Raw genomic sequence first — 26,396 nt, 5'->3', positions numbered from 1 at the left:
TTCAATAAAATATTTAATTTTATTTCAACGTTCTCAAGCATATCTGAAAATGGGCAATATGAAGACACAAGGAATGCCCATTATAAAACCTCAACAATGTTAAGCAAACCATTGTATAGTGAAACATCTACTTTTAAAATAAGGAATCCAGTAACATATTTGACGGACCAAGGACTGCAATGTGAAATGCCAAACAGCATTATTTAATGTCTGTTCATGTATATTACTGAATGTCTGTTCAAAAATATTTGTAATATGTCAACAGGCCTCGGCTGAAAATGTTTTTTTTTTTTTTTTTTTTACTAAACCCAGTCAGACAAACCTGGTATACACAAGCAAAATAAAAGAAAAATAAATAAGACAAGTGAGAAATTATGAAACGTAGAACAGCAGATAGAAGGGACACCCTACAGAAGCTAGTGTCTGTCAAAAATTTGAAACTATGGCAAGTGGATTTTTTTTTCATTCACAGCACAAGATCATAATAGGGACACACAAATTAAACTACTGAAATTGCATAACGATACAAATTTTAAGTGGGAACTTGTTAAGTAAGAAAAAAAACTTAATGGGTTCTGGTAATAAAGTGAATTGCAGAGATGACATACTTTGGAAGGTTTGTAGTGGTACCACAAAAGTTAAAGAAAACGATGGACAGACAAAACAGAGGAATTTGAAGAATGCGAGTTAGAAGCATTGTTGTGAGTGGGTCCATCTGAGGGTAGTAAGAGAAAGAATAACAGCATACTTAAAGAGTGGTCATTTTTTGCCTACAAACTTGCCTAAGTTTTGAAGCAAATTAATTTCTCTATGACCGTTTGAAGAGATCGTTTATTAATTCACAGGAAAATTTTTTGAAGGAAAATATGGATGTCATTTGCTCTGGAATAGCTCCCTAGATTTCAGAAGTAAATACCAAGGAATGCTTTCTTTTTAGCAGCCTCTTACTCCTGACTTCCTAACATATGACACTGAGGTCATGCAGGCTAACAGATACGAGGCATGAGTACAGAGATGAAAGTTATGTACTTTACCATAACGGTAGATCTGTGTTGTCTGCTTCCTCCCTTACTCAGTGGATGGGTCTTCATTTCCAAATCAGATCTAGCTTTAGGGTTACCATCTGTCCCACTTTGCGAGGGACAGTCCCTCTTTGGGCAGTTGTGTCCTGCAAAAAATGTGAAAAAATGGCAAATGTCCTGAGATTTTAGGACAAAATTATTTTCTATATTTTATGTAATAGTTGCATAAAACAGTTATTCTGTATCTGAAACACCTAAATGTTATAAGAAACAGAATAAGGAACTAAAATGCTACAAGAATAAACTTTTATTTAGGCAAAAAACTGAAGTTCTGTCCTTTGTACTGGCCGTGGGTATGTTTTGCCCTGCAAAATCTGATGTTTGTAGCACAAATGTCCCACTTTGGGCATTTGGAAAGGTGGCAACCCTATCTAGCTTTGGCCATCACAAGCTTTGGATCCAATGTTCAGGCTCCTCCCCTTATCCATAACCCCTGTAAAGAGCAAGCTACCTCAAATTGAGTTTGCCCACAATGCTAGAGAAAGGAGTCTTCTCTATGTGTAAAAATAACTAAAAAAGAAGACAAGGTAGAAAGAAACCAGCTATCATGCATAGCATTTGATGAATATATGTGGCAGGCCAAGATAGTTCAATATGGTCTCTCCAGGAATCAGTGAAAATGTTAAAAAAAAAAAAAAAAAAAATTTCATGAAGGGTATTCTGGATAAAAAATTCATAAAGGGTATTCTGGATAAAAAATTCATAAAGGGTATTCTGGATGACAACCAAGCCAAAGAAGGATCTTGACTTTGATTTTCTGTCCAGTTTCTAGTACGAAATGAAGGTATGCACCTTGGACTAAGTAGCACATATGTAATCAAGAAGTTCCCTGGAGAAGAAGGAGAAGGCTGTAAAAGCTACAGATCTTGTTGAGCGACTCTTTAGAGGTTTAGATAATGACAAGTCCTTTTCTTTGTAGACATGGGAGAAAGTCCGAAAGCCAACAGAAGCGAGTTACCTTGGACACTACCGTATCCATTTTGGCTGTAGAAAAAGAAATGCCTTATCAGTCTTTCTGATTGGTTTAGTTTAATGCAAATAGAAACGTACCTGATGGTGTAAATCCATCAAGTGTAGCATGTATCCACCATGAATGGAGAAATTTGGAAAGAATACCATAAGTTTGGTTGATTCATAGATGATTCAGAAGCCACCTTAGGAAGAAAAGAGGGGGTATAGTTCTTAAAGATACCCTCTCTTTGTGGAAGATCATATAGGGGGGTTTAGAAGACAATGCATGGAGCTCTGAAATTCTCCTGGCAGAGATAATGGCCACCAAAAATAAAGGTTTCCACAACAAGAATTTCATATCAACTTTGACCTCAAGTTCAAAACAGGGGCCAGTCAAGGCCTGCAACAGAATATTAATATCCCAAAGAGGTACTGGTTTCCTTGAGTGGAAGACAAAGAAGAAAGGTACCACCTGAGAAAAGTTTTGGATAGTATGAGGGATGCAATGGGGATATGACTTTCCCCGATATCAAAAGATGATATATTAGCAAGCTGTACCATAATAGTGGAGTAACTGGCTCCATCATGAAAGAGATGCTAGAAAACCCAGAATGGCCAGGAGAGGGGCTGGGAAGGGATTTAAGTTTTTGTTAGAAGCCCATATAGAGTCCTTTTTCCACTTACTTTAAAAGATCTTCCTGGTGGAGAGTTTCTGAGAAGAGGTCAAAATGTCAATGACCGGGGGAAGAAAGCCTGGACTGCATAGCCATTACTAAAATTGGAAAAAATATGCAATTAGCTTACAGGATTAAGATATCCAGGTGAGGCATCCCTGACAGGTGAGAAAGGGGATCTGGATCTGAGCTTAGCACCCAGACAGGGTGTACGGGATGAGAACAGAGGAAAGGAAGCACACCCATCAAAGCCAATAAGTGGCAATGAGAATCACCGTGGCCTCTCACCAATACTTTCTTGAGGAATTTGAGTACCACAGGCATTAGGGGAAGGCATAAAATATATCTAGATGGGCAATTGTGGATCAGAGTATCCCTCGGTGACTTCCCTTCCTGGGGGATCAGCGCAAAGTACCTGCTGCACTGGCGTTGTATGGATATGCAAAAAGATCACAGCAAGGATGACCCCATCAGCTGAAAATCCAATCTGCTACTTCTGAATTGAGGGACCACTCGTGAGAAAGGAAGACAGACCTGCTCAACCTGTCTGCTAGAACACTGGACTTTCCCAAAATGTACATTGCTATCAGAAAGTGGTGAAAAAATATTGCTAATTGCCATAACTCTCATGGACTCTCGACATAAACGGTAGGGTTGTGTTTCTCCCTGGTTGATGATGTACTAAACCACTGAAATGTTGTCCCTCTAAATAGATATTACACCCATGGTGAGTATGTCCTGGAATATCTGTAAATCTAGGAATGCTCTCATCTCTAAAATGCTGATTTGAAAATTGGCCTCTGTCAGAGAACACATCTTGGATAGTCTTTCCCAAGAAATGCCCCCACCCTCCCCCATGTAAAAGCTATTTTAGAAAAGAATTGGCCACTTTTGATAGGCGACATTAATATAAGAGAAATAATTGGAGAAAAGCCAGTCTGTTTTTAGAAAAGGCAACAACATCAAATCTTTATTAGAACATCAGGGCAAAATAAATAAGGGTGGTTACATTTATAAATGTGGATCATGTAAATTCTGTCCCTATATATTAGAAGTCAATGAAATAAGTATTAAGGGGATGAGAATAAAAATTAGAGACAGGTATTGTTACTTAACTGAGAAAGTCGTATATTGTGCTATATGTGAATTCTGCCCTCGTTTTTACATAGGTAAAACTGAGCGTAAGCTCAAACATAGAATTGGTGAACATTTAAGAAAGATTAGAGACCACTTTGAAACCAATGCATTAGCTAAACATATCACACAATATCCAAACCACAGTTTTAAGTTTATAGTTTTAGAAGTAGTTAATCCATTACATGGGGTGGGGTACATGGCCATATCTCGAGAGGAATGAATTGAGCTGGTAGATCCGTTTGGATTCAGTACACTGGCCTAGACTAAATGACATCATGTCTATAGCCAGTATTTTAAAATTGAAAGCCCTGAATAGATAGAATTATTTATAGTAGTTCATTTTTTAGTGAGAATTTCATATGTATCCAAATAGTATGAAGGATATGAAGTCTGAAACTCAAAATGTCTATCTCATTATCGCGTGATTTCAAGTTGGGGAGGAATAACTTCAGGGAGAAAGTGTAGAATGTCTTGTTATATAGTTAAAGTTGCTAGAATAATGTGTTTTGTACTAGTACACATTTTTCTGAAGGGCATAAAGTCTGAAACTCTGTCATTACATAGCGGCTTCAAGTTAGAGATGTCACAGCAAGGAAAAAGTTTAAAATATCGCTGTTATAACCATAGAAAGTTAGTAGAAAAATGTGTTTTGTGATAGCATGAATTAAGTCAGAAACTTCATATGCATGTAAATAGTATGAATACACATTTTTAGTGTTTGTTTTTTTTTAAATACTTCACAGCTTTTCATGTCAGGGTTCATGTTTTACTATTCACGCACATTTACATGTTTCACTTTTTCTTAATCTATATGTTTTTAAATCACATCTTTTTATGTGTAGGTAAGACACTATTCTTTTAAATATGAGTCAGGAAGTGATGTCATGCTTTAAAATTATTTAACCAAGCAGTCATTTTTTTTGTAATTGTCTGATGAAGTTCCTTGTAAATGCTTTTTGGAATGAAAGTGATTACTTGCAGTTTGAAAAATAAATCCAGCACCTGTTTTTGGATACTAGAAACTTGTCAAGTTTGTGGGGAATTGGCTTTGCTATGTATAGTTCCTTTCATGCCCACTTTGAGATTAGGTCCACCATCTCATCTGCAGGAGGAACAACCCAAGAAATAGATGGGAGAGCCACAAAACCCTCAAGCAATACAGGCTCTTCTTGGAAAAAGGCTTCAGAATATGACCCCCTTTCTGTCTGAGTAGTTCTAAAATCTCTCCAAATGAGACATCCTCAAGAGGGAATCTTGAGGTCCCTGCCCCTTTATTGAAGTCATTATCTTCAGTGCATGATTCCTGTGCAGAATCCCTGTACCTCCTTTTACACTTGTATTTCTGATGCACCTAAGGATGGATCTGAGCTCAAAAGGGATGTCTACCCAGGAGCAAGAGAGCACTCATTCGAAAGCTTCAATGGCTGAGCCAGAGACAGAACCAGAGACCACTACAGATGAAACGGAGATCCCCAAAGAAGACTGGTCTTGAGGAACCATCCGACTTGGCTCCTAAGCTGATGTTGGAGTTGAGCTGTCTAGCAACAAAGCCCCAAGGGACAGGAACAACTTTCATAGGTCTTGGTGTCAAACTCCCCAGATGCCATTGATTTGGCCCCTGAGATTCAGTAGGATCTAAAGTGTTCAGAGCTGACCAGATGAAAGACACCACAAGAGTCAAAGTGTGTTTGGGTCTGAAGACATACCAGAGGGGAGTCTGATCCAGTTAACCTGATTCAGCAGGAAGGATCATGTAAGGAGCAATAACATGGATGAGGAGAAGTGGTCAATCCTGGCAGAAGCCAAAGCTGTGAAGACCCCCAGCTGGATCTGCATCCTAAGGAATTTTCTCATCATCCTGTCCATGTCAGTCTTGGAAAGAGTCCTGAGGACCTTATGAAGTGTAAAGAAAAGAAGTATTGGAGGAAGACTTAGAGTTCCACTGAAAGGATCTCTCCCAGAGAATAGGGACTCTCAATCTAGGAGATATCAGCCCCATTGAAAAATGAGACTCTGGTAGAGGCAGTGAACCAAATCCAATGAGGATCAGTTCTGATGAGAGGATAAGATCAGAAGATTTTGATAGCTTGGAAGCCAGAGCAGAGGAAGAGGAATGATCAGGTGACAAACTCTTTGGATTTTTCCTTCATCCTCTCTTTCTTTTGTTTTGCCACCTCTAACATGATCAACACATTTCTTCGACACAGGAAAGGCAGAAGAAGCAAATGAGTGACATAGTGATCCTTCTCCCATGGAGACAGGGAGAAGCCCCTTTTAGACTAACTTGTTTCTCCTCTTGACTATAGCCCTGTGACCAAGGCCTCGCAAATGCTGCACTGCTCATCCATCTATGCAGCCCCCAAACAGTAAATGCATTTGTATGCACATCAAAGTAGGGTATCTTCTCTCTGAAAGCCACACACTTTATGAACCCTGACAGTTTTTCAGAAATCTTGAAAAATTCACTGCAAGGGAAAACGGTTACTTGTCAAAATAAAGCAAAAAAAAAAAAAAAAACCCAAAAAGGAAATACAAAACTAGGTAGATAATGGTACAGGGAACGGAAGATGGGAGGCTCAGCAATGGGTGTCCGAGAATAACAGAGCCTAAACAAAACCTAAACACTAAATATAGAAATGATGTATTTTTTTATGTAGGGGGACATCAAAGAAGAAGGAAAAACTCCATTCAAAGAGAAAATAACAAATAACTTTAAAAATGCACTTATCTCCCTCTAACATGCCTAAGCATCTGTAGCAATCGAGGGGCAAATGAGATATGACAAACTTTCTTTTTACAGGGGGATTATGGGTAAGGGAGCAGTCTGAACATTAGATCCAAAGCTTGTGAGTGGCCAAAGTCAGATCAGAAGACCAATCTATAGAGGAACAGACAGAAACAATCAGATCAGAATTGTTGGTGTTACAACAGTAATGTTCTACAAAAGTGAGAAATACTGCATGGAGAAAACTAAACTAGGGATGTAGGATGTTAGAAATTGTTATGACCAAATACAAAACAAAAAATAGTGTTCGGAGCAGCTGACGATAAAATTCTATATAGTGCCGAGCAAACGAACTTTAACATGCTATATAATCTACGCATTCGTTCAATATAAACCTGGACTTCATCAGAATCTAAAATGCTTCCACGAGGGAGGACCATTAAATAGGACCCACATCCACAAAAAATTAGTCAATTTAAAAACATCATCCACTTAAAATTCCTTTCATTTAAAGGGCAACCATCAAAATACAGGACCTATACATATAACGTGAATAAAAAGGCAGCGTACTAAACTATGAAAACTACAATAAAAGACAAAGTTGTAAAAACAATGATTAAAATATTAAAAAATTTTAAAATGTACAAGACCTATTAATATTAAATATATGTAATAATACACATTGAAAATATGTTCGACAAATAAAAAATAGATAAAAAACGGGCAATATAATCATCCCAAAATAAAAAAATATATATGACATAATTTCTACCTTAAAAAATCTTCTTCTAAGACCTAAGTTCCAATATTGGTTGGAGGGGAATGTTGTCATTTATACCCATTAAACAAGTGGCATTAAGCATCAACTGCCATCTAACTTCTTTTTCGTCTAAAAAAATTTGTATGTCACCGCCCCTCAGATTATAACTAATCTTGTCAAGGATGCCTAATTTAAAAGTAAAACAAGTCAAACTTGATGACAAATGCCTGAAAAGTGCATTATTACTATTTTGTTTCTTAATTTGATACAAATGTTTATATATCCTATTCTTAAGGGCTCTGTCTATCTTGGCCACATCGAAGGCGGGACATCCCAAAGATTTAGCTAAATAACCCATTTCGATAAATAGTTACCACCTTTAAACTTAAATATTGTCAACAATCAATGTCCCACAGCCAAGTACAAAAGGGCATTGGTTACAAGAATCACATTTGTTAGTAACTTCTCGATTCTTCATACTTGTACTTTAACCAGGTCTTGCATGTTCACAATTATTCTTTAAATTAGCACCGGTCTTATACACAAAGGTGGGTTTGTCCCCCAAAAGGTTAAAAATATCTGTATTATATCTCAAAATGTTCCCATTCCTTGTGAAGATATTTTTAATTTCCCTTGCATGGGGCTTATATTCAAGTGCCAGAGCCCTATAAAAATCATTACCTACATCTCTTTCTACAGATTGTTCCAAACCTATACCAAGTAGAGGTTTATACCCAATGCTCCATTGAGACAATACATATTTTGTCACATCCTTTACCAATTTTAAGGGGTATTCTCTCTCCAAAAACATACCCCTACTATTTCCATTTCCTTGACTACATTCTCAAAGGTGGATGTCATCCTCGCTGCCCTTATATACTGGCCCTTAAGTATACTTTTTTCTAAGGGGATGGCAACTTGAATATTGCAAACAGGAGTTACTGAATGTTGGTTTTCGATACATATTAAATTTCAACCCAACATCAGAATGTGACATAAAAGTATCCAAATAGGGAATACCATATTTACTAAAATGATGCGTTGTTGTGTCTTTCGGCTTTTCCCGGCTAGGGGTCGCCACAGCGGAACTCCGGTCCGCTAATGATTGACGGTAGATTTTTACATGCTGAGTTGCCGGCCCTGATGCACAACCTTCAATGAAGGTACGCCCATTCACGCATGTCTCCACACAGAAGACGCTCTAGCTGAGAATCAAACAGGAAAACGTCTTACTGTGAGGCGACAACGCTACCGCAGCACCACCAAATGTGTAAACTTCAAAAATACATTTGCCTGATTTAAATACAAAACAAATTCCTCTATTTCTTAGACTGATCCCTTCCATAAAACAAAGATATCATCCAAAAAGCAGATGCATAACTTAATGTTCTCAAAAAAGTACTATTAAAAACATGACTTGCTTCACATTCCAGCATAAACTAGGGTTGCAAATATGAGGGCACAATAGAACCCCATAGCAACAACTCTTATTTGTCTAAAATATTCTCCCATGAAGTAAATAAAATTATTGTTCAAAACAGTAGTCATGAATTCACATATTAACTGTATCTTCTAATTTAGAAAACTTCATTGTACCGTTACAAAAAAGGTCCAATCCTTCTTCCTTAGGTACTGATGAAAATAAATCTATAACACCTGTAGCTAAAAATAGTAAATCCTTTTCCCATAAAGCATCCCTTAAATATCCTAAAAAGTCCCATGATTCCTTAAGCAAGTGCTGAACATTAAAACAGGTGTGTTTTATTTATTACATTTTGTTGACCGGGAATGTCTAACTGGGCCAGAGGCCCATTTTCAGTGGAAGCCCAGGGAGAAAAGCTCCACAGAAAAATACAATACAAGTAGATTTTAGATACACAGATTATAACAAATTAGCATGCGATTTTATAAATCAAAGACAAACATCACAAAATAGTATGCATTTCTACAATAGCAAAAACATCATCATCATCAATTTTAACCACCTATCAATAACAACCGCATAAGGGTATGCCTTAGATTTATTACCAGAGACAATGGGAGGAAAGGGAGGCTTTATAATATCCTTGTGGACCTTTGGTATGCCAAATATTTTGAAATAATTGGGTTCTTTACCTTTAAGAAATTACATGAACCTAAAGTAATTCTTTGAGCAAGTAGATATTCTTTTAAATATGAATCAATTCTCCTATGTGCAATATTCATTTCTTTTAAAGAAATGACTTCATAATTCTTAGTGTCATTTAAAATGTTACACATTATTTTAAAATATTCCAACACATCAAAAAGTACTATACCCCCTCCCTTATCAGGCTTCATAACATGAATGGAATGGTCGTTACACAACTCCCGAAACACATTCCACTCTGCTTTAGTAAAGTTGTAAACATTTTTTTTTTTGCCTTCGACTTCACCTGTAATTTATATAAATCTTCAGCGATAACTTTCTTTAACACAGATAAGGTGGGGTGTAATAGGGATTAAACTTACTTTTTCTTTAAAATCAAATATTATCTCTGCCTTTACCCGTTCAGTCTTTAAAATTTATAGTTTAATTTCCTAAGATATAACTTGGTTTCTATCAAGGTGTCAACGAAATTAAAATCTTAGTGGCAGCAAAAAGCATTCCTTTGGAAAACAATGAAAAATGCTCTTTACATACTACCTATTGACTGACTTTCATCTCAGATGAACTCTATTCCTGTCGATTTGTTCCCACTTCCATCACTTTTGAAACCCTTGCTGCCCTGAATCCCTGTAATTCTGTCTGGTGGATTTGAATACCTGATTTCTCCTCACATAAAAATTTCCAGAGGATATTTGCCCATCTTGTCCACCTCATTTCAAAGATGCCTCTTTCTCTGTATAATTAAAACAAATTTCCTTCTTAACTTTTTTATTCCAAGTGTAAACTAATTTGTTACTATATTGTTTTAGGTCCCTCTCAATTTTTTTTTTAGTTTTCTTAAAAAACGTTTTGTCACACATCAACTAAAATAAATTGCTTTTTATAGACGTCCTCCCATTGTGTGAACATTAGATTAGTAATGTCATAAGTTTCACAACTTCCTCTATAAGAGGACTATTTCACATCATTATATTTTATTAACAATCGCAAATAATCAAAACCAAATTTGTCAAACAATGTCCTGAACTCATCACACAATTTGTCATTTAAATCAAACCACCTTTGTGTATAAAACAGGTGTTAATTTAAAGAATAATTTTGAACATGCAAGACCTGGTCAAAGTACAAGAAGAATCAAGTTTTCTATTCAATGTGGTTGAAATTGTACATAAAAATCCTAGAGGGGGACCTTGGCACTTGACACTCAAACTCCTATGGCAGTTCATATCCTGGGATAAACGATATGTGCTCGATTAAATGTTTATTAAAGCTGAGAGCTCTTGATAGATAAAATACTTATTATAGATTCATTATAAAATTTTTTTAAAAATTTTTTTAAACAATATTTATTAATATTATTTTTTCTGGATTCAAGCTTATTAATGCATTAACATATCTAAAGAGAATATACATATATATATTTTATAATAATTAATTTTGGCATGGTATAATTGGGATTTTTTAAAAAAATAAATATAAAATACACATTTCATATATATATTTTTTCCTATATAAATTTATTTCTGCTTTTTACTTGTAAAGTAAGTTGTTTTTTAAAATTCATTTTTTAAAATTCATTGGTTTAAAAATTCATTGGGCTAATAAGAAAACCAATGTTTAAAAAGTTCGTTTAATGAAAATGGAATTATAGTGAATGTTTAGAAAGAATAGTAGATGTAAAAATTCACAATGATTTCTCTGTAGTATATTAGAACAGAGTAATCTATTTGAGCTGTTTAATGATTGATTAATTATTTAATTGTTTAATTAAAGTGGCATTGTCAGCATGTATATATATCCGTATATTTTCCTGTACAAACTTGTCTGAAGAAGTGCATGCATGGATTTCTTTCAGCATCGACTTGGCGTTATTTGTTACTATCACTTTGGTTTTTCTTTTCTAAGAATCAAGAAGGTACTAACAAATGTGGTTCTTGTAACCAATGCCCTTTTATACTTGACTGTCAGACGTTAGTTTTAGTCTTCATAATATTGGTTTAAAAGTGGTAACTGTTTAATGAAACAGATTATTTATTTAACTAATTGTTTGGGACCTCCCGCCTTCTATGTGGGCAAGGCATACAGAGCTCTTAAGAATAGGTTATTTGAAAATTTGTATCAAATTAAGAAACAAAATAATAATGTGCTTTTCAGATATTTGTCATCAAGTTCGAATGGTTTTAGTTTTAAATTTGGCATCCTTGACAAGATTAGTTATAATCTGAGGGGCGGTGATGTAAAACATTTTTTAGAAGAAAAAGTTAGATGGCAGTTGATGCTTATTTAATGCCACATGTTTTTCAAGTATAAATGACAACATTCCCCTCTAATCAATATTGAAACTTAGGTCTTTGGGAGATGATTTTTTTAAGGTAGAAATGAAGTAATGTATTTTTTTGGGGGGATGATTATATTGCCTGTTTTTATGTATTTATTTGTCAAACATATTTCAATGTGTATTACATATATTTAATATCAATAGGTCTTGTACATTTTTTTAATAATTTTTTAATATTTTAATCATTGTTTTTACAACTTTGTCTTTTATTGCAGCATTCAGTTTAGTATACTGCCTTTTTATTCATGCTGTATGTAAAGGTTCTGTATTTTGATGGTTGCCCTTTAAATGGAAGGAGTTTTAAGTGGATGATGTTTTTAAATTGAGTAATTATTTGTGGATGTAGGTCCTATTTATGGGTCCTCCCTTGTGGAAGCATTTTAGATTCTGATGAAGTCCAGGTTTATACTGGACGAAAGCGCTTAATCTATAATAAAGTGTATTTTTAATGTTATCCAGCGTGTTAAAATTCATTTGCTGTGTACTGTATAGAATCCTATCATCAGCTGCTGTGAACACCACTATTTTTTGTTTTGTATTTTGTTTAATCGTAGCGTCACTATTTTATTTTATTTAGAAATTGTTATGAGATTACTGCAATACTTAAACATAAATTTTCAATTTCAGATAATAAAAAGTTACTCAGATTTACTGTAAAATAAAATGGAATAAAACATTTTCAATTGAGTTCTCATTAAGGTTTATACCAAATAAATTCAATGTAATAAAATGTTCATGGATTACATTCAATTATACTTCAAACTATATATGCCACTGTAGTTCCTTAATCTTTTACTGCTGCACACACATTTACTTCGATCTTTTGTTATGCCATAAATTCTTCACATTAACTATTGTGCATCTGCAACTAAATGTTATTTGCTTTGATTAGAATTATAAATTGATATACTAATTACTGGAGCTTCTCCCTGGGTCTCCATGGAAAATAAGCTTCAAAGTAATCAAAACATTAATCAGTCATTAAATAAAACATAATTGTTTTAGAAGTAAATTAGTGCTGGTTTATATGTAACATTACTGTTTCTGACCCATAGAAAGAGCATGTTGTGTCTTTCGGCTTTTCCCGGTTAGGGGTCGCCACAGCGGAACTCCGGTCCGCTAATGATTGGCAGTAGATTTTTACATGCAGAGTTGCCAGCCCTGATGCACAACCTTCAATGAAGGTACACCCATTCACGCATGTCTCCACGCAGAAGACGCTCTAGCAGAGAATCGAACCGGTCAACGTCTTACTGTGAGGCGACAATGCTACCACAACACCACCACCGCAGTCATAGTTTTCAAAAATGTGTCATCTGTTTTAACAAACTTTCATCAGGCTTAATGAAGCTAAAGTTTGTGGCCATTTTTGAAGAAACCAAATACTGTGCTCCATATGTGAAAAACGATAAAAGTGTACAGTGGAGGATGCAACCATTACAGCAAGAAAACGGTAACCAGATGCAAGTAATTGGGTAGAACACTGGCTTTCTATGATGTAACGTTAGTGCACAGAGCAAGTAAAGCTGACAAAGAAAGGACTTAAACATTCTATAGCTGGATTAGAGTAGGGTAAAGAACAAGGGGTATGCAATAATAGCCAAATACAGCAGACAAATGGGAAAAGCAGCACTTTTCATACAGGATAGATTTCACCTCAGCTCACAAAGTACAATAGCATTGTTTTTGTCCCACAGCTGTAGCTTGGCCATCAGCTGTCAGGCACTTTTCCTAACTGCTTGAGAGAAACACCAGTATTACCTCCAGGTTGTGGGAGGATGGAAGGGGAAGTGGAGAGCAATACTAGTCTGGTACTATCCCCAAGATGATACTGCCCAACAGAGTAAGAAGTGGAAGCAGAAAGCAGTGTTCTGGATGTGTAGCAGAGTACGTGTCTGCAGACACTGCTTTTTTTTGGCCATACCACATAACAGTATGCCATCATATTGTTGAGTTGGCAATTAGGGTATGCATCCCAAGGTCCTTGGAACAACCATGTCTCCTTGGCTATACTGCATGCTCAGTCTGATCATTCCCAGCTCTGTCCTACATGAAGACTTGAAATGACCCCCTAGACCAGCATGGACCCTCCCCAACAGGACAGGCAAGTCCATCCACCCTGCCTTTTCGGTCAAAGGCCCAACCTGACAATTGAATTTGGGTCACCTGGGCCATAGTAAATGCTTCATCCCCTGTGTCAATGGGTTAGACATATGACAATATTTAGAGGGATCTAGAAAGCTCTACTATTTCGTGGATTCCTTTAAACTATTCTGGAAACAGGGAATGGTTCAGTTTGACAACTAATTATAAATGAAGAAGATGGTGATAAGGATTACTGCATCATAATGAGAATAAATACTGCATTATAACAGAAATACGAAGGTTTGGAATATAAAAAGCAGAAAATTGATGGGGCAAAGTAAAATTATAATGTTAGTGCATTAAGCAAGAAATGTGGAGAATTATACACAGTGGCAAGTAGAAGGCAGGCTAGCACAATAGGTGTAACAAACTCTAGAATGGAGATTAAGGAAATGTAAGGAATGGTTTACGGACTGAAAATGAAAGTATCTGATTTTGTAATGTTTGGATGTTGCAGAAAAAGGCAATGATGACAGTAGCAATTTAGTAAGCTAGAGAACTATAAGAGGAAACAAGTGGACAAAGTAACCAGAGAGTTTTCAAATGTAAGTGGATTAACAGTGAAACCATGGTTGTCATTTGAATGTCATGACAATCAGATGCATTTTAAAAATCTCCAAATACTCCTAAATTAAATGATTAATTATTTAAGCAAAAAAGTCACAAACAGGGCAGTAAGAAAAGTGTGATTATAATGTGAAAGTTTAATATAGCAAAAGATATATGGAATATGCCTAATTATTGAGTGAACAGAGACAATTAAATGATTCAATTATCTGACAAGAAAGGTTCTATGCAACATACTACAGAATATAATATGAAAACTGAATTCTATATACTGTTCTCTATATATCTGAATGAGTAGGAAAGAACGGTCTCAACATACTGTAACAGTGGCCAGGCCAGGCCAGGCCATGCCCCCCCCCCCACACACACACTATGGTTTACAAGAAGGACAAAGGGAATAATTTATTAATGAAAAACATTGAGGTCTCCATGGTGGGTCTATGGGACATGGGGGTGCTAACTATTAAAAATAACACAGATAACTAAAACAAAGACTGGAAATTATCAATAGACGTTGAACAACTCAGGGAAACCATTCAAATGGGAATCTGAAAGGGAATGGAGGAAGATCTAAAACTTGGAAAATGCAAAAGAAATGGAAAAACTAATATTCACTTAACAATGTTATCAACTTTAAGAGAGAGAACGTGACAGCAAGATGTGGAAAACTTACTGCTAACTGTACAAGTGAATATGAAAAAAATGAAATAAGTGACAAATGAGATGGCAAGGAAAATGAGACAGTAAACTTATAGTGGGTATAAAGGCTGGGAAAAGAAATCTATTAAGGTATATGGAGCAAAGGTACATCAGATATTAATGAAGAAGTTAATAAGGTAACGTACAAAGACAATGGGAAATAATTCTTACATTTTTTTGTTCTGTGTTTACAGGGCAAACTATTAGAATTATTCTAATTTATTAATTAATTTTTCTGAATTAATTTAAGAATTAATTTTTCTAAACATTTTTGTACTAATTTGTAAAAGAGAGATTAAAAATTCTCAGGAAATTGAAACAAATTAAACTTTAGTAACAGGGAAAAAATAAATGCTTGTTTGGACCTCTTCAGATTCAGCGCAGGAGCAAAACATTCAGTACACTAATCAAAGACAAGTGGTTAACACTAACAATATATACAAGAAGGGAAAAATGGCAATTGATGTACTTAACACATTAAATACATTAAACAATAACATGAGTTAATGAATAGGTAAATAGGCTGAAAAGTGACCACAGAGGTATAGTCTCCTGCTTACATAAAAAGCGTGCAATAATGTCTATACAAAACGATACAGAACTTGCCGTTTAAAATAAAACAAATTTATTGAACATGTTCCAGGTAAGCACTTTTGCAAATGCTTCTTCAGACCACGGTCTGCTCATGATTGGCAGTGGATTTTACGGTGCTGAGTTGCCAGCCAGACGACCAACCTTCAACGAAGGCATGCCCATTCACGTTCGCACCTACCTGCATGTCTTTAACATCACTTGACCATGGGAAGGACATGCAGACTCCACACAGAAGGTGCTCCAGCCAAGAATCGAACGGGAGAACCTCTTGCTGTGAGGCAACAACGCTAACCACTGCACCACTGTGGCTATTTTTGGATAACAATTAAAATATTAATTCTTATTGACTAGCTAATAGATTAAGATTTTGCACTTATTTTAAACTCATCTGATCTCATAATAACTCATGTCAAAGATGGGAACCTCAACATCCAGTATTACATACGTAACTTAAGATGCTAATATACGTGCATTTCTCCTTTTTCCTCAATACATTTTAATAACTTAGTGGACACTGTTCAGTTGTATGTTTACAGCACAAGTCTCTATTAGTACATTTTAGAGCTGATAGGTACGTTCATGATGGCTTGGGAAAGCAGTTTGATTGATTTTATCTCATCTTTCAAACTGAGATTTTTTTCAATTCCATGTATATGTTGGGGAAATACACTATTTGTTTCTCTTTTTAATATGATTATTTTGTTTCGTTTTACACTCAGGCCTGATTATAATATACTTCACATCATATTCCCAATCATGATTCTTGCAACCATGTCACTTATGCAAATAAAGTTTTTAAGTCTCAATTTTCATTGAATGCTTTGAGATAAAACCAATTATTACTGACCATTGGATAAACTACTCCTATAACTCACCATGTCTTTGTCTTTATCCTCAGTTAATAAAAATGGCATCAATAATTAAAAAAGAGGCCAAAACTTTTAATATACCTTACATGAAACAAACCACAAATATCATTCCTATAGGAAACCCATTTTAAAAATACAGAGGAGGAGGTTTGGAAACCAAACAATCATACAGTACTAGCTCATGTTTCATTTAACAAATAACTCTAAATGAAATCAAAAATAAAATCAAAACCTTTAAACCTAACAAGGTTCCCATCATAGATGGCATTATAGCAAAGATTTATAAGCTTTTTCCAGATTCAATTTTAACTTTATTACATAACACTGTGGTTCAAATACAAACTAAAAATTTGATACCTCCCTCTTGCCAATACTCCTAGAATACCCCTATCCTATTCTTAAATCAAAGATCCGCAGTTATGTAAATCATATAGACTGATTTCCTTATTAAATAATGATGACAAAATCTTAGTCTATATTTGTGAACAAAATAAAAGTTCCACTTTCACAATTAGTTCATAATGACCAAACCAGGTTTATTCATAAAAGGCACACTCGTGATAATATCAAAAGAATATTAACATTAATAGAATTCTTAAAGAAAATAAAGAAGCTTTGTTTGAGTCTAGACATAGAAAAAGCATTTCATTCAGTAAACTGGGATTTTTTTGTTTGAAACACTAAACGCATTCTCGTTTCCAATATTGTTCATCTCCATGATAAAGGCTATTATAAAGATAATTTGGCACAAGTCAAATTAGGGCCCTTCACTTCAAAGTGCATCCTTATAACCAAAGGCACCAAACAAGGTTGCCCTTTATCCCCAATATTATTTGCCCTTGTCAGAGAAATATTAGCATCAATGAAAAATATCAAGAAATTGAAGGCATTAATATTTATAATCAATACAATTCTAAAATAGCGCTATTTGCAGATGATATTTTGCTGCCTTACCCAAGTCAAATAAAGAATTAGAACTAGACGCAATAATAAATAACTTTGAAAAATTTTCAGGTCTGCACTTTAATAAGCAAAAATCTAAACATATTATTCTTAATGACAAAGGGAAATATCAACTAGTTAACCAAGGAATCATTGGAGAGGAAGTTAATACACTAAACTGCTTAGGGATAACCTTATGCAAAAACTTGGAAAAAACAAGAGAAACAAATTATTAAAACATAATATCTCAGGTAAATATGTAAATAAGCAGCTGGAATGATACGTTTCTTTCATTCAAGGACAGACTGCAATTGTTAAAAACTACTCCCCTTTCAAAAAATGTATATTTTGTTTTGGCTTTTGACACCCATCCTAGGAATAATTATATTAAACTCATAAATAAAACTTTATTAAACTTCCTATGGTACCCGAACAAAAATAGGATTGCGTATACACACCACATTAGATCTTGGGATGGCAGTGGTTTAAGATTAACTGACTTGGAAACCTATATCAAAGCATCATTACTTAAAAGTACAATAAATTGGATTGATCCAAATTACAATTCAAACTGGAAAGATCTCCATATAGCTCTAATACAGAATGGAAACTCACTGTCTTGTAAAATTCCTTCCAAACATCCCTCCAATAAGATCTGGTTTCTTCTTAGTCATACTGTTCAATATAATGTGACAAAACCCGAACTAAACTATCTAAATAACTAACAACTTTTGAAAAATAATATACTTGAATGCAGATATCAAATCCTGGTTTGATCTAATAATTCCCTTTAAAATCACAAAAAAATTCCAAGATAAGCTTCACATTAATATCTTTAATGAATGGGAAACTAAAAATTGTATTTGTTGGAAACAATGCATTAAAGATGTGGAAACATTACAACTTCAGCAAATTATAAAAGACTATAACTTATCATTGCAAGACTGGTTATTACTACAAAGTGTAATTGCTTATTCTCAAGACTTATGCAGAATTATTCAGAACTCTTCATATTTAGATCAACCTCCCTTAATCACAGTCATATCTGAAATACTTAATGACCAACAGTTTGTCAACTTATTGTCCAAATTATACAGCATTTTGTTAAATTATAGGTCCATTTTAACAACTAAGCTATGGAACACAGTGACTAAAGGCTTACCATATAGTCTCTCCCAGACAAGAAAACTTAAAATTCTGTCTTCAATAAAATTTACTTCTTTGGGCCAATATCAGAGTGTATTTACTTGGAAGTTTTTACAAATGATATTTTTAACTCTTGACAAAATTGCTAAATTCAAAAAAAATCGAACATCATTTGCTGGAGATATCTAACGTCATATAATGGAGATTGGTTCCATATTTCTAAACTAAGTAATTTTTGGAAAGATGTTGATGATTTTCTTTCAGCTTTCTTTTCAGTTTTCTTAATGTTGATGAAATCTTTTCTTTGAATAAATCAAAGTCATACTTATGGACAATATTGGCTAGTAACCCGGTGGTGTAAACCTGTGTTTGAGATGATTGTCACTGCGGAAGTGACACCCTGACCCCATGTACAAAATGGGAAAAGGGGTTGAGGATGAATGGATTAGCAGTAGCCAGGAAATGTATTACAAGGAAATGGACCTCTACCACCTCTCTGAGTTTTGGTGAATTTTTCTCCTTACTAGAAGGAAGCATAAATAAAGAAGTCAGAACTAAAGAACTTACAATATATCTGATGAGTTTTACTAACAATCCATAGACAAAGGTTTCATAACTAATTGAGGCTTTCTGAACAGATTTTTAACCCTGTTTAATCATCATTTGCTTGCTTCACTGAAGGTTTTTTTCCTAAAATATCGATAATATTCAAACATTTTTCAGGCCTCTGTAAATAGTTGATTTACTTTCATTGTTCTTAAAATTTGTCTGTTCAGCATGATCAATGTATTAGACAGACAGTGTTTATTCTCTTATTTTATCTTTAATAAAAATATTGGGGGGAAAAAGAACTGCATGTATTCTGCAAGGTTCATTACTAGGAAAAAAGTGCAAAGTATCATACAATAGAATTGGAACTGCATGCAGCAGTATCTTCAGGGTTCATTACTATTGTCTGCATTGATCAAGTTGTTTATTTCAAATAAGGGATAAAGAATAAAGTTATATTGTTTGCAAATGGTGATAAGATATGAGCTGCTATAACTGACAATGTTACTGTCCAAATCTGGGTCTGAACTGATTAACAGTATGGACAAATAGGAGTATGTTAAAATATTTACTGCATAGGAATATACATTGCTGAATTTGGAATTGTCACAGTTCTGGTAGTGAATATAAACTTTAAAACATAATGTAGATCTGAAAAATGACACAAGACTTAAAATTATCATCAGTCTTTTAACTCTAATAATGAAGGGTAAAGATTCGAGGAAAACAGAAGCATTTGCATACGATACAATGTACTGATATGTACTGATATGTCCATGGTTAGAGTGTTGTATCTAGTTTTCTAGATATTACAGATTATTATGCTACTACATGGAAAGGATGAAAATGTGATGAGAAGCTAAAAAGACTTGTAATGTACTCTTGGTAGACAAGAGAGAGTGCAAGAGGAGACTTGATTAGGGTACATAAAGCTATGCAACACAATTGTGAAGAAACAGTTAAAAAAAGAATTCCAAGGAAGGCCATAGAAGAAAGAATCACCAACTACAATGCAAAGTTTTTTCATCGAAATAAAGTATTTTTTTCATCAAAGCAGAGGTGGACAGGGTTAGAGAGAATAGGCAAGAGGGAGCTGGAATTTAATGGAGAAAACTGGTAAAGGAACCAAAGGTATTGGGAGCAAATAACTGGGCAGGTTGTAGTAACAGAATGGGAAGCCAAGAAGACATTTGGATTGCAGGCCAGAGACTGCCTTATGGATTGATATCGGAGTATAGGCAAAGGGAAAGGGGGGGGATACTAAGTGAAAGCCCTGCTCTGGTAGGGTTTTTAATTGAATCTAGAACAAGCACTACTATTAAAAATGTATAATTACCAGAACATATGAAATACTGCACAGTAACTATAGGAATCAATCACAGGAGGTTAGAAAAGATTGGGAAGAGAGATTAGATATGCAATTCACAAGAAAACAATGGAAGGACATATGTATGGCTCCCAAATATGCAACAAAGTCTAGAAGATTTAAGATTAAGTGTTTGCATAGGTATTTTATATCCCAAACAGACTCCAAAATTTTTTCTCAGATAGATGGTAAATGTTAGAGGTGATGAGGAAGGATGGCAAGTGTTATAGGTGTGATGGGGAAGAAAAGGGTTTTGGGAATGTAAATGGTGTGTAATGAGCTGGAAGACTTCAAAAATTCTTTACAGAGCACTCTGTCAGAAATACTGGGTGAGCAAAATGGTGTAACCAAGGACATTTTTTGGGATACAATATCTAATTTGCCTAGACATATTAAGGCCTTGTTATGGTTAATTCTGGTCACTGCCAAGAAAGCAATTACTAGAATATGGTACTCCAAGTCTAAAACAATTGGATCTGAAGTGCTGAGTACTGAAACAGTGATAAAAGAACTGAAGTGGTATGTTTATAAAAGGATAGGAGCACATTACATGGAAACAATGGAAATTTAGGGAATAATATATGCAGAATAATGTTTTGGAGGAGTGAAGTTTAACAGAAAGGCAGGAATTGATCAATTTGTGTAATTCTGATTTAATATGTGATGTAGAATGTTTGCAACTGGGAATATGTTAATATGGTTTGTTTGCTTTTATATAAATGTATGCTTGCTTATGTCTTAAGAGATAATTCAGTAAAGGTGTTACAGAACAGGGAATGAAAAATGGAAAGATCTTCCACAAATGTGGCTATTTATAACGAAATGTATGCATGTAACACAACATGGAGAAAATAGCTTTAAGAGGGAGAATTAAGGAAAGGCAGCTACAGAGTGCTAACTTCATCAGCTGAGCAGTCTAAACAGGCCATTTCTTCTACCTTGAATTGCAGCAGGATGCCTTTCTTTAACTGGTGATGTGGATATTTCAATGTGCTAAAATCTGAAGCAGGTGTCTGATCACACCTCAGTCATGACACAGGATTTTATGAAATTAATGAATGTTTCTGAATGCAAATAAAAGTACAGTTGAGTAAGCAAACTTACCTTAATGGTAAATATTCTAATAGATCACACCTGCAGTAGCCTATGTTACTGTGGTTATATCCTGCTTTGGATATAACTACTGGCCAGGTTTTCAAAGCTGCAGGACACCTTCAAGTGTCTTAACTGCCAGAGCCTTGAGCAGAGTTCAGTTTGGGCACCATACAGTTCAGAGTTTTCTTGCCTTAAGACAGGAGGCTAAAGTCCTGAAAGGAAAAAGGCTAGGAAAGGAAAATACAGTAATAAAACATATGTAACCCTATACACAAAGGTATATACATTCACAGCCTGGCAATACATCAAAAACAAAACAAAAGGACGGCTACTTCGACAGTGCTCTATTAGGGTCTATTTAACAATGTCGAAAGCAGACAATATCGAAGCTGATATTGTCGGCACCACAACATCGAAACCACAGAACATCGTGCAGGTAAATGGAAATCTCCATAGGGGGATATTTCCATTTACCTCAATGTAGTGCGGTCTCGGAGTTGGAATATTTAAGTGGGGTGGGGGTGGGGGTGCAGTGGGTCATGCCCCCTGCCTACGCTAGTTAGTTTTTATTTTTGTTTTTTAAGTGTTACCCGATTTTTACTACATCGATCACTAGAGGTCGACCTTTAGTGATTCGATGTAGTAAGATTTCAATAACGTGATCTAGACATCTTTATTAGAACATCTTCTGCTACGTTAAATATACTTATACAACTGTTCTATGCTCAACATTAGATCACTATTGCAGCAGCCTAAGCTATTTGGGTAGGAAAAATAATTTGAGAATCCTGGAGTCCCTGTTGGATGGTTCTAGCAAAGCTTGTTCTGGACTGGAAAAAGGAATTCAGTTTACAATGGTTTGCAGAAGTATGTACAGAGGACAAAACTGCCACCTTTAATATACATCTAGAGTCTACTCCTTTCCAGACGGCCATAGAAGAGGCCAAATCTTGAAGAGTGGGACCTAACCATGCCTTAAAGTGGTTTGCTATAGTGAAAAAGACAACCATCTAGAAAGTGTTTGCTTTGACACTGGTTGTTCTTTTTTCTTATCTTTATAGAACAAAAGCAGCTGATCACCTTTCCTCAAGGATTTTTTTTCTGTCCAAGTAGTATCTGAGCTTGCCTGTTGACATAGTGTATGCAGGATTCTTTCTCCCTTGTTTTTAGGTTCTAAAAAGAATACAGGGAGACTAATAGATAAGCTTAAGGTAAATTCTGAAACCACTTTAGCCATTAAATACGAGTGTGTTCTCAAAGAAACCCTGTTCTTGTGGAATCTTGTAGAAGTTAAAGCAAAAGGTAACAATTTGCTAAGTCAAGAACCTGAAATTAAACCTATGAGCTGCTTCAAATGGAAGAAGTGTTAGTTTTTCAAACACAAAGTTAAGATGCAAAGGAGCAGCCACTGGTTTTCTAGATGGGCAGGTATGCAAAGCCCCTTTGAAAAACTGTATGACGAGAGTAGGTGGGAAATTTAAAGGGCAGACAAGCATAAATAGCCAAAAGATTAATCTTAATAGCTGGGTAAGAAAGGCCAGAGGATAACTCACACAAATAATCTATAATCAACAGCATTCAGGCCTTAAATGGGTCCCGGTTCTTAGGATGCCACTAACTAGAACATCTCTTCCACTTGCACACATAAGATTTTCTAGTATCAGGTTTTGTTAGCCTCCTTCAGTACCTGCAGCACATCAGAAAAAGGTGCATAAAGGGTATCAAAACTGTCATCCAGGCAGTGAAATTAATTGTTTTAGGCTTTGGTATATAAAACACAAGTTTTGTGTGAGTAAATCCAGTCTGTGGGGGACATGGTAAACTACTCTTAGCTAATTTCAAAAGATGGGTGAACCACTGTTGCCTGGACCAAAAGAAAGTCTCTACCACTATCTTTGGAGAGTCATTTAGAATCTTTAGAAGAACCATGGGTATCAGAGGAAATGGTAGAAAGGTATACAGGAACATGCCCTTCCATTAGAATGAGGAAGGCATCAGTCTTCTAGGCATACAACTTCTTAGCACAAGAGATAGAAGCTATCTGCCCACATCAATACCTCCCCTTTCTCACAAACAGCACTAGAATCTGAAAAGATGGAGAGTGTTGATACAAAGTCAGACTGACAGTCTCCAAAAACATAATATCCTGCCCATAACACAAAAGTTCTACATAAATATGTGGAAAATAAGTAGAAAAAAAAAAAACAGATCTCACACACATGTATATGGAGTAAAACTCCAAAGCAAGTCATGACATTCCATAAAAATAATTTTCTTAGCATAAAGTAAACAAATTCAAAATAAGAACACAGGTTTCCTCAGAAAAATGTATGAATTAACGGATTTTCCCAGCAGGGTACTTATCTGCCAGCCTTGAAGGACCACTAGCTGACTTTCAGATCCACAAAGCCTGTATAGGGAGTACACTTCAGTGGCAAGAAAGCAGTGGCAAGTAAGCTCTGCAGTTTTTGGCACCCAAACTTCTCTCTTTATGTGGCTCTGCTCGAGCCTCTGGCAGTTAGGGCATGTGGAAGGTGCCCTGAATCTTTGAAAACTGGCCAGTGGTCATATCCTAAGCAGCATATAGCCCAAATAGTTTAGGCTACTGTAACTTTGACCTAATGTTAAATAGCATCATCTCTAGTTGCATTTTCAGGACAAGAGCATGTGAGATATTCTTATTTTTATGCCAAAATATTTTCCCGATTCATTTGGACTATTCCATTTTCATCTCTCACTGCATCTGGATTGTAAAAGGGTGATATGGTATTGTGCATCTTTCGGATGCAGAAAGTGCTGTAGTACTTCACAGCTAAATGTGGTTTTCTTTTGCCTACAAGTTAGTGTCAAACCATGCTTTTAATAAATGACAGTAAAATACAGTTGATCATGATAATTGCACATTAACAAAAACAAACAGCACATCTCTTCTGTTAATGCTGTTCAAAGAAAATATGTTTTGGTGGGACAGTGGTTATTTCCATAACTGAACTTGTGTTATGTCCATACAATTCTGACTTTGACTATTTCAGTATCCACAAACTTTCAGCCATTTCTTTAATTGTGGAGTCCAGATAGTCTGATGAGTTGTGACTGATAAGGCTATTCTCGGCAATAATGGATAAATGGTGACCTTCTGGAGCCAGTTTTCAGAAGTGGAAGGTACACTCTGAGCAAGTCCTGAACACAGTAGACATGCCTCCCTTGAAAAAGTAGTGTCAAAAGCATGGGTAGGATTGGAACCATTACTGCAGAGTTGTTCACTGTAGCAATTAAATAGTTACTAGGTGGTAAGGTTGTGGGGATGGATAAGATCTGACCACAACTACATAAATCACTATATATGGTTAATGCACCTTTTTACTGTTGCTTGAAAAACAGGGATACAAAGTTAAGGAGTCTAGGAAGAGTAGCATTCACTGAACCGGATAAGTACATCTTATGCAAACTGCAACACACAGTCCTCAAAAGTAAACCTCAATACTTTTAGCAGGTGGTCTGAATTCTTACTCCAAGGAAGTGGGCTCCTCCCCAGCCTTTACTCCCACAAAATACAGGGTCATCTTTACTGTCAGAAGGGGGTCCATCTGGCCAGAAAGTACACTGCTGAATAATACTGCTTGGCTACGTTAGTGAGATAACAGGTTTCTAATGACTCTCTAGCATGATTTTATTTGCATAAATAGTCAATCTACCTTACAAGCTCAGCATTAGGCAGGGGGTACATCTGAAACCTAGGGACGTTTATTCTATTTAAAGGACACCAAACTTTTTCTTATATCTTCCAGCATAAAAGATGCTGGCATCTGCACACAATACACTGACTCTGGATTTCTATGTCCAGGACAGACATTTTTAACTTTTCACCTGTACACACTGCTAGGTCACCAACTACCTCATATTTCCTAATCACTGAAATCTTTGAGACATTAAGTAAATAAATATGGCTGTGGATTAAAAGCTATTTATGTGTGAGAGAATTGCAAGTTCAGTATGTATATCTTTTGCTTAGTTGTCTACCCTTACATTTGAGAAAACAGTGGAAATAATAGCTTACCATTATGCCATATATCTCAGAAGAGCTTCTCACTTTTGGAAGGATGTCCATCGGGACATCAAAGAACCTAAAAGGTTTTGAGAAAAGTAAATGAGTCTGATACCATTAAAATACAGGTATTTATACATGAATGCAAATCAACAAAAATAACTTTTCTGAATCGGTAGCCCTTTCTATGCAATGGCCAGATAATAAGATTGGTCTAATTTTCAAAAGTTAGGACACAGAAAATAAATGCATATTATAAACCACTGTAATTGACACCTCCTATCTCCCCTCTGCTGCTTAATTACAAAGCATCCCACCCTACAGTTTCCCACTCAGTGGAAGGAAAGTTAACAGTAACTCACTGAACAGTTATGTAATATACTCACTACAGTAATGTAGCTTTAGTACCATTGTCTTGCAGGGGGTTCCTACTTCTTGAACTAGAACAATGGATGTCAGGACTGGCTTTGTAAGCAGGGGTGTAGCCATTTTTAAACTGTCCTCTAAGGTTCAACACTGCTAACCCCATCATCAATATTTCCCTGCCCCATGTAGTCATCCATCTTGCTACACCCCCAAATAAA

At 35.5% G+C, this 26,396-nt stretch overlaps 1 protein-coding gene across 3 annotated transcripts in view; it reads right to left on the bottom strand.

Annotated features, from left to right (window-relative positions):
• Positions 1-26,396, bottom strand: part of GK (glycerol kinase) — a 609,816-nt gene that overhangs the window by 346,305 nt on the left and 237,115 nt on the right. For all 3 annotated transcript variants that reach the window (XM_044072382.1, XM_044072384.1, XM_044072383.1), the window contains exon 8: positions 25,825-25,891. In XM_044072382.1, the coding sequence (XP_043928317.1) occupies positions 25,825-25,891 (67 nt within the window). The remainder of the gene's footprint in view (positions 1-25,824; positions 25,892-26,396) is intronic.

The sequence above is a fragment of the Protopterus annectens genome, chromosome 5.part0, assembly GCF_019279795.1.
Source record: "Protopterus annectens isolate FY-2018-M chromosome 5.part0, PAN1.0, whole genome shotgun sequence".
NCBI lineage: Eukaryota > Metazoa > Chordata > Ceratodontiformes > Protopteridae > Protopterus > Protopterus annectens.
This window is presented reverse-complemented; position numbering and strand designations above follow the sequence as displayed.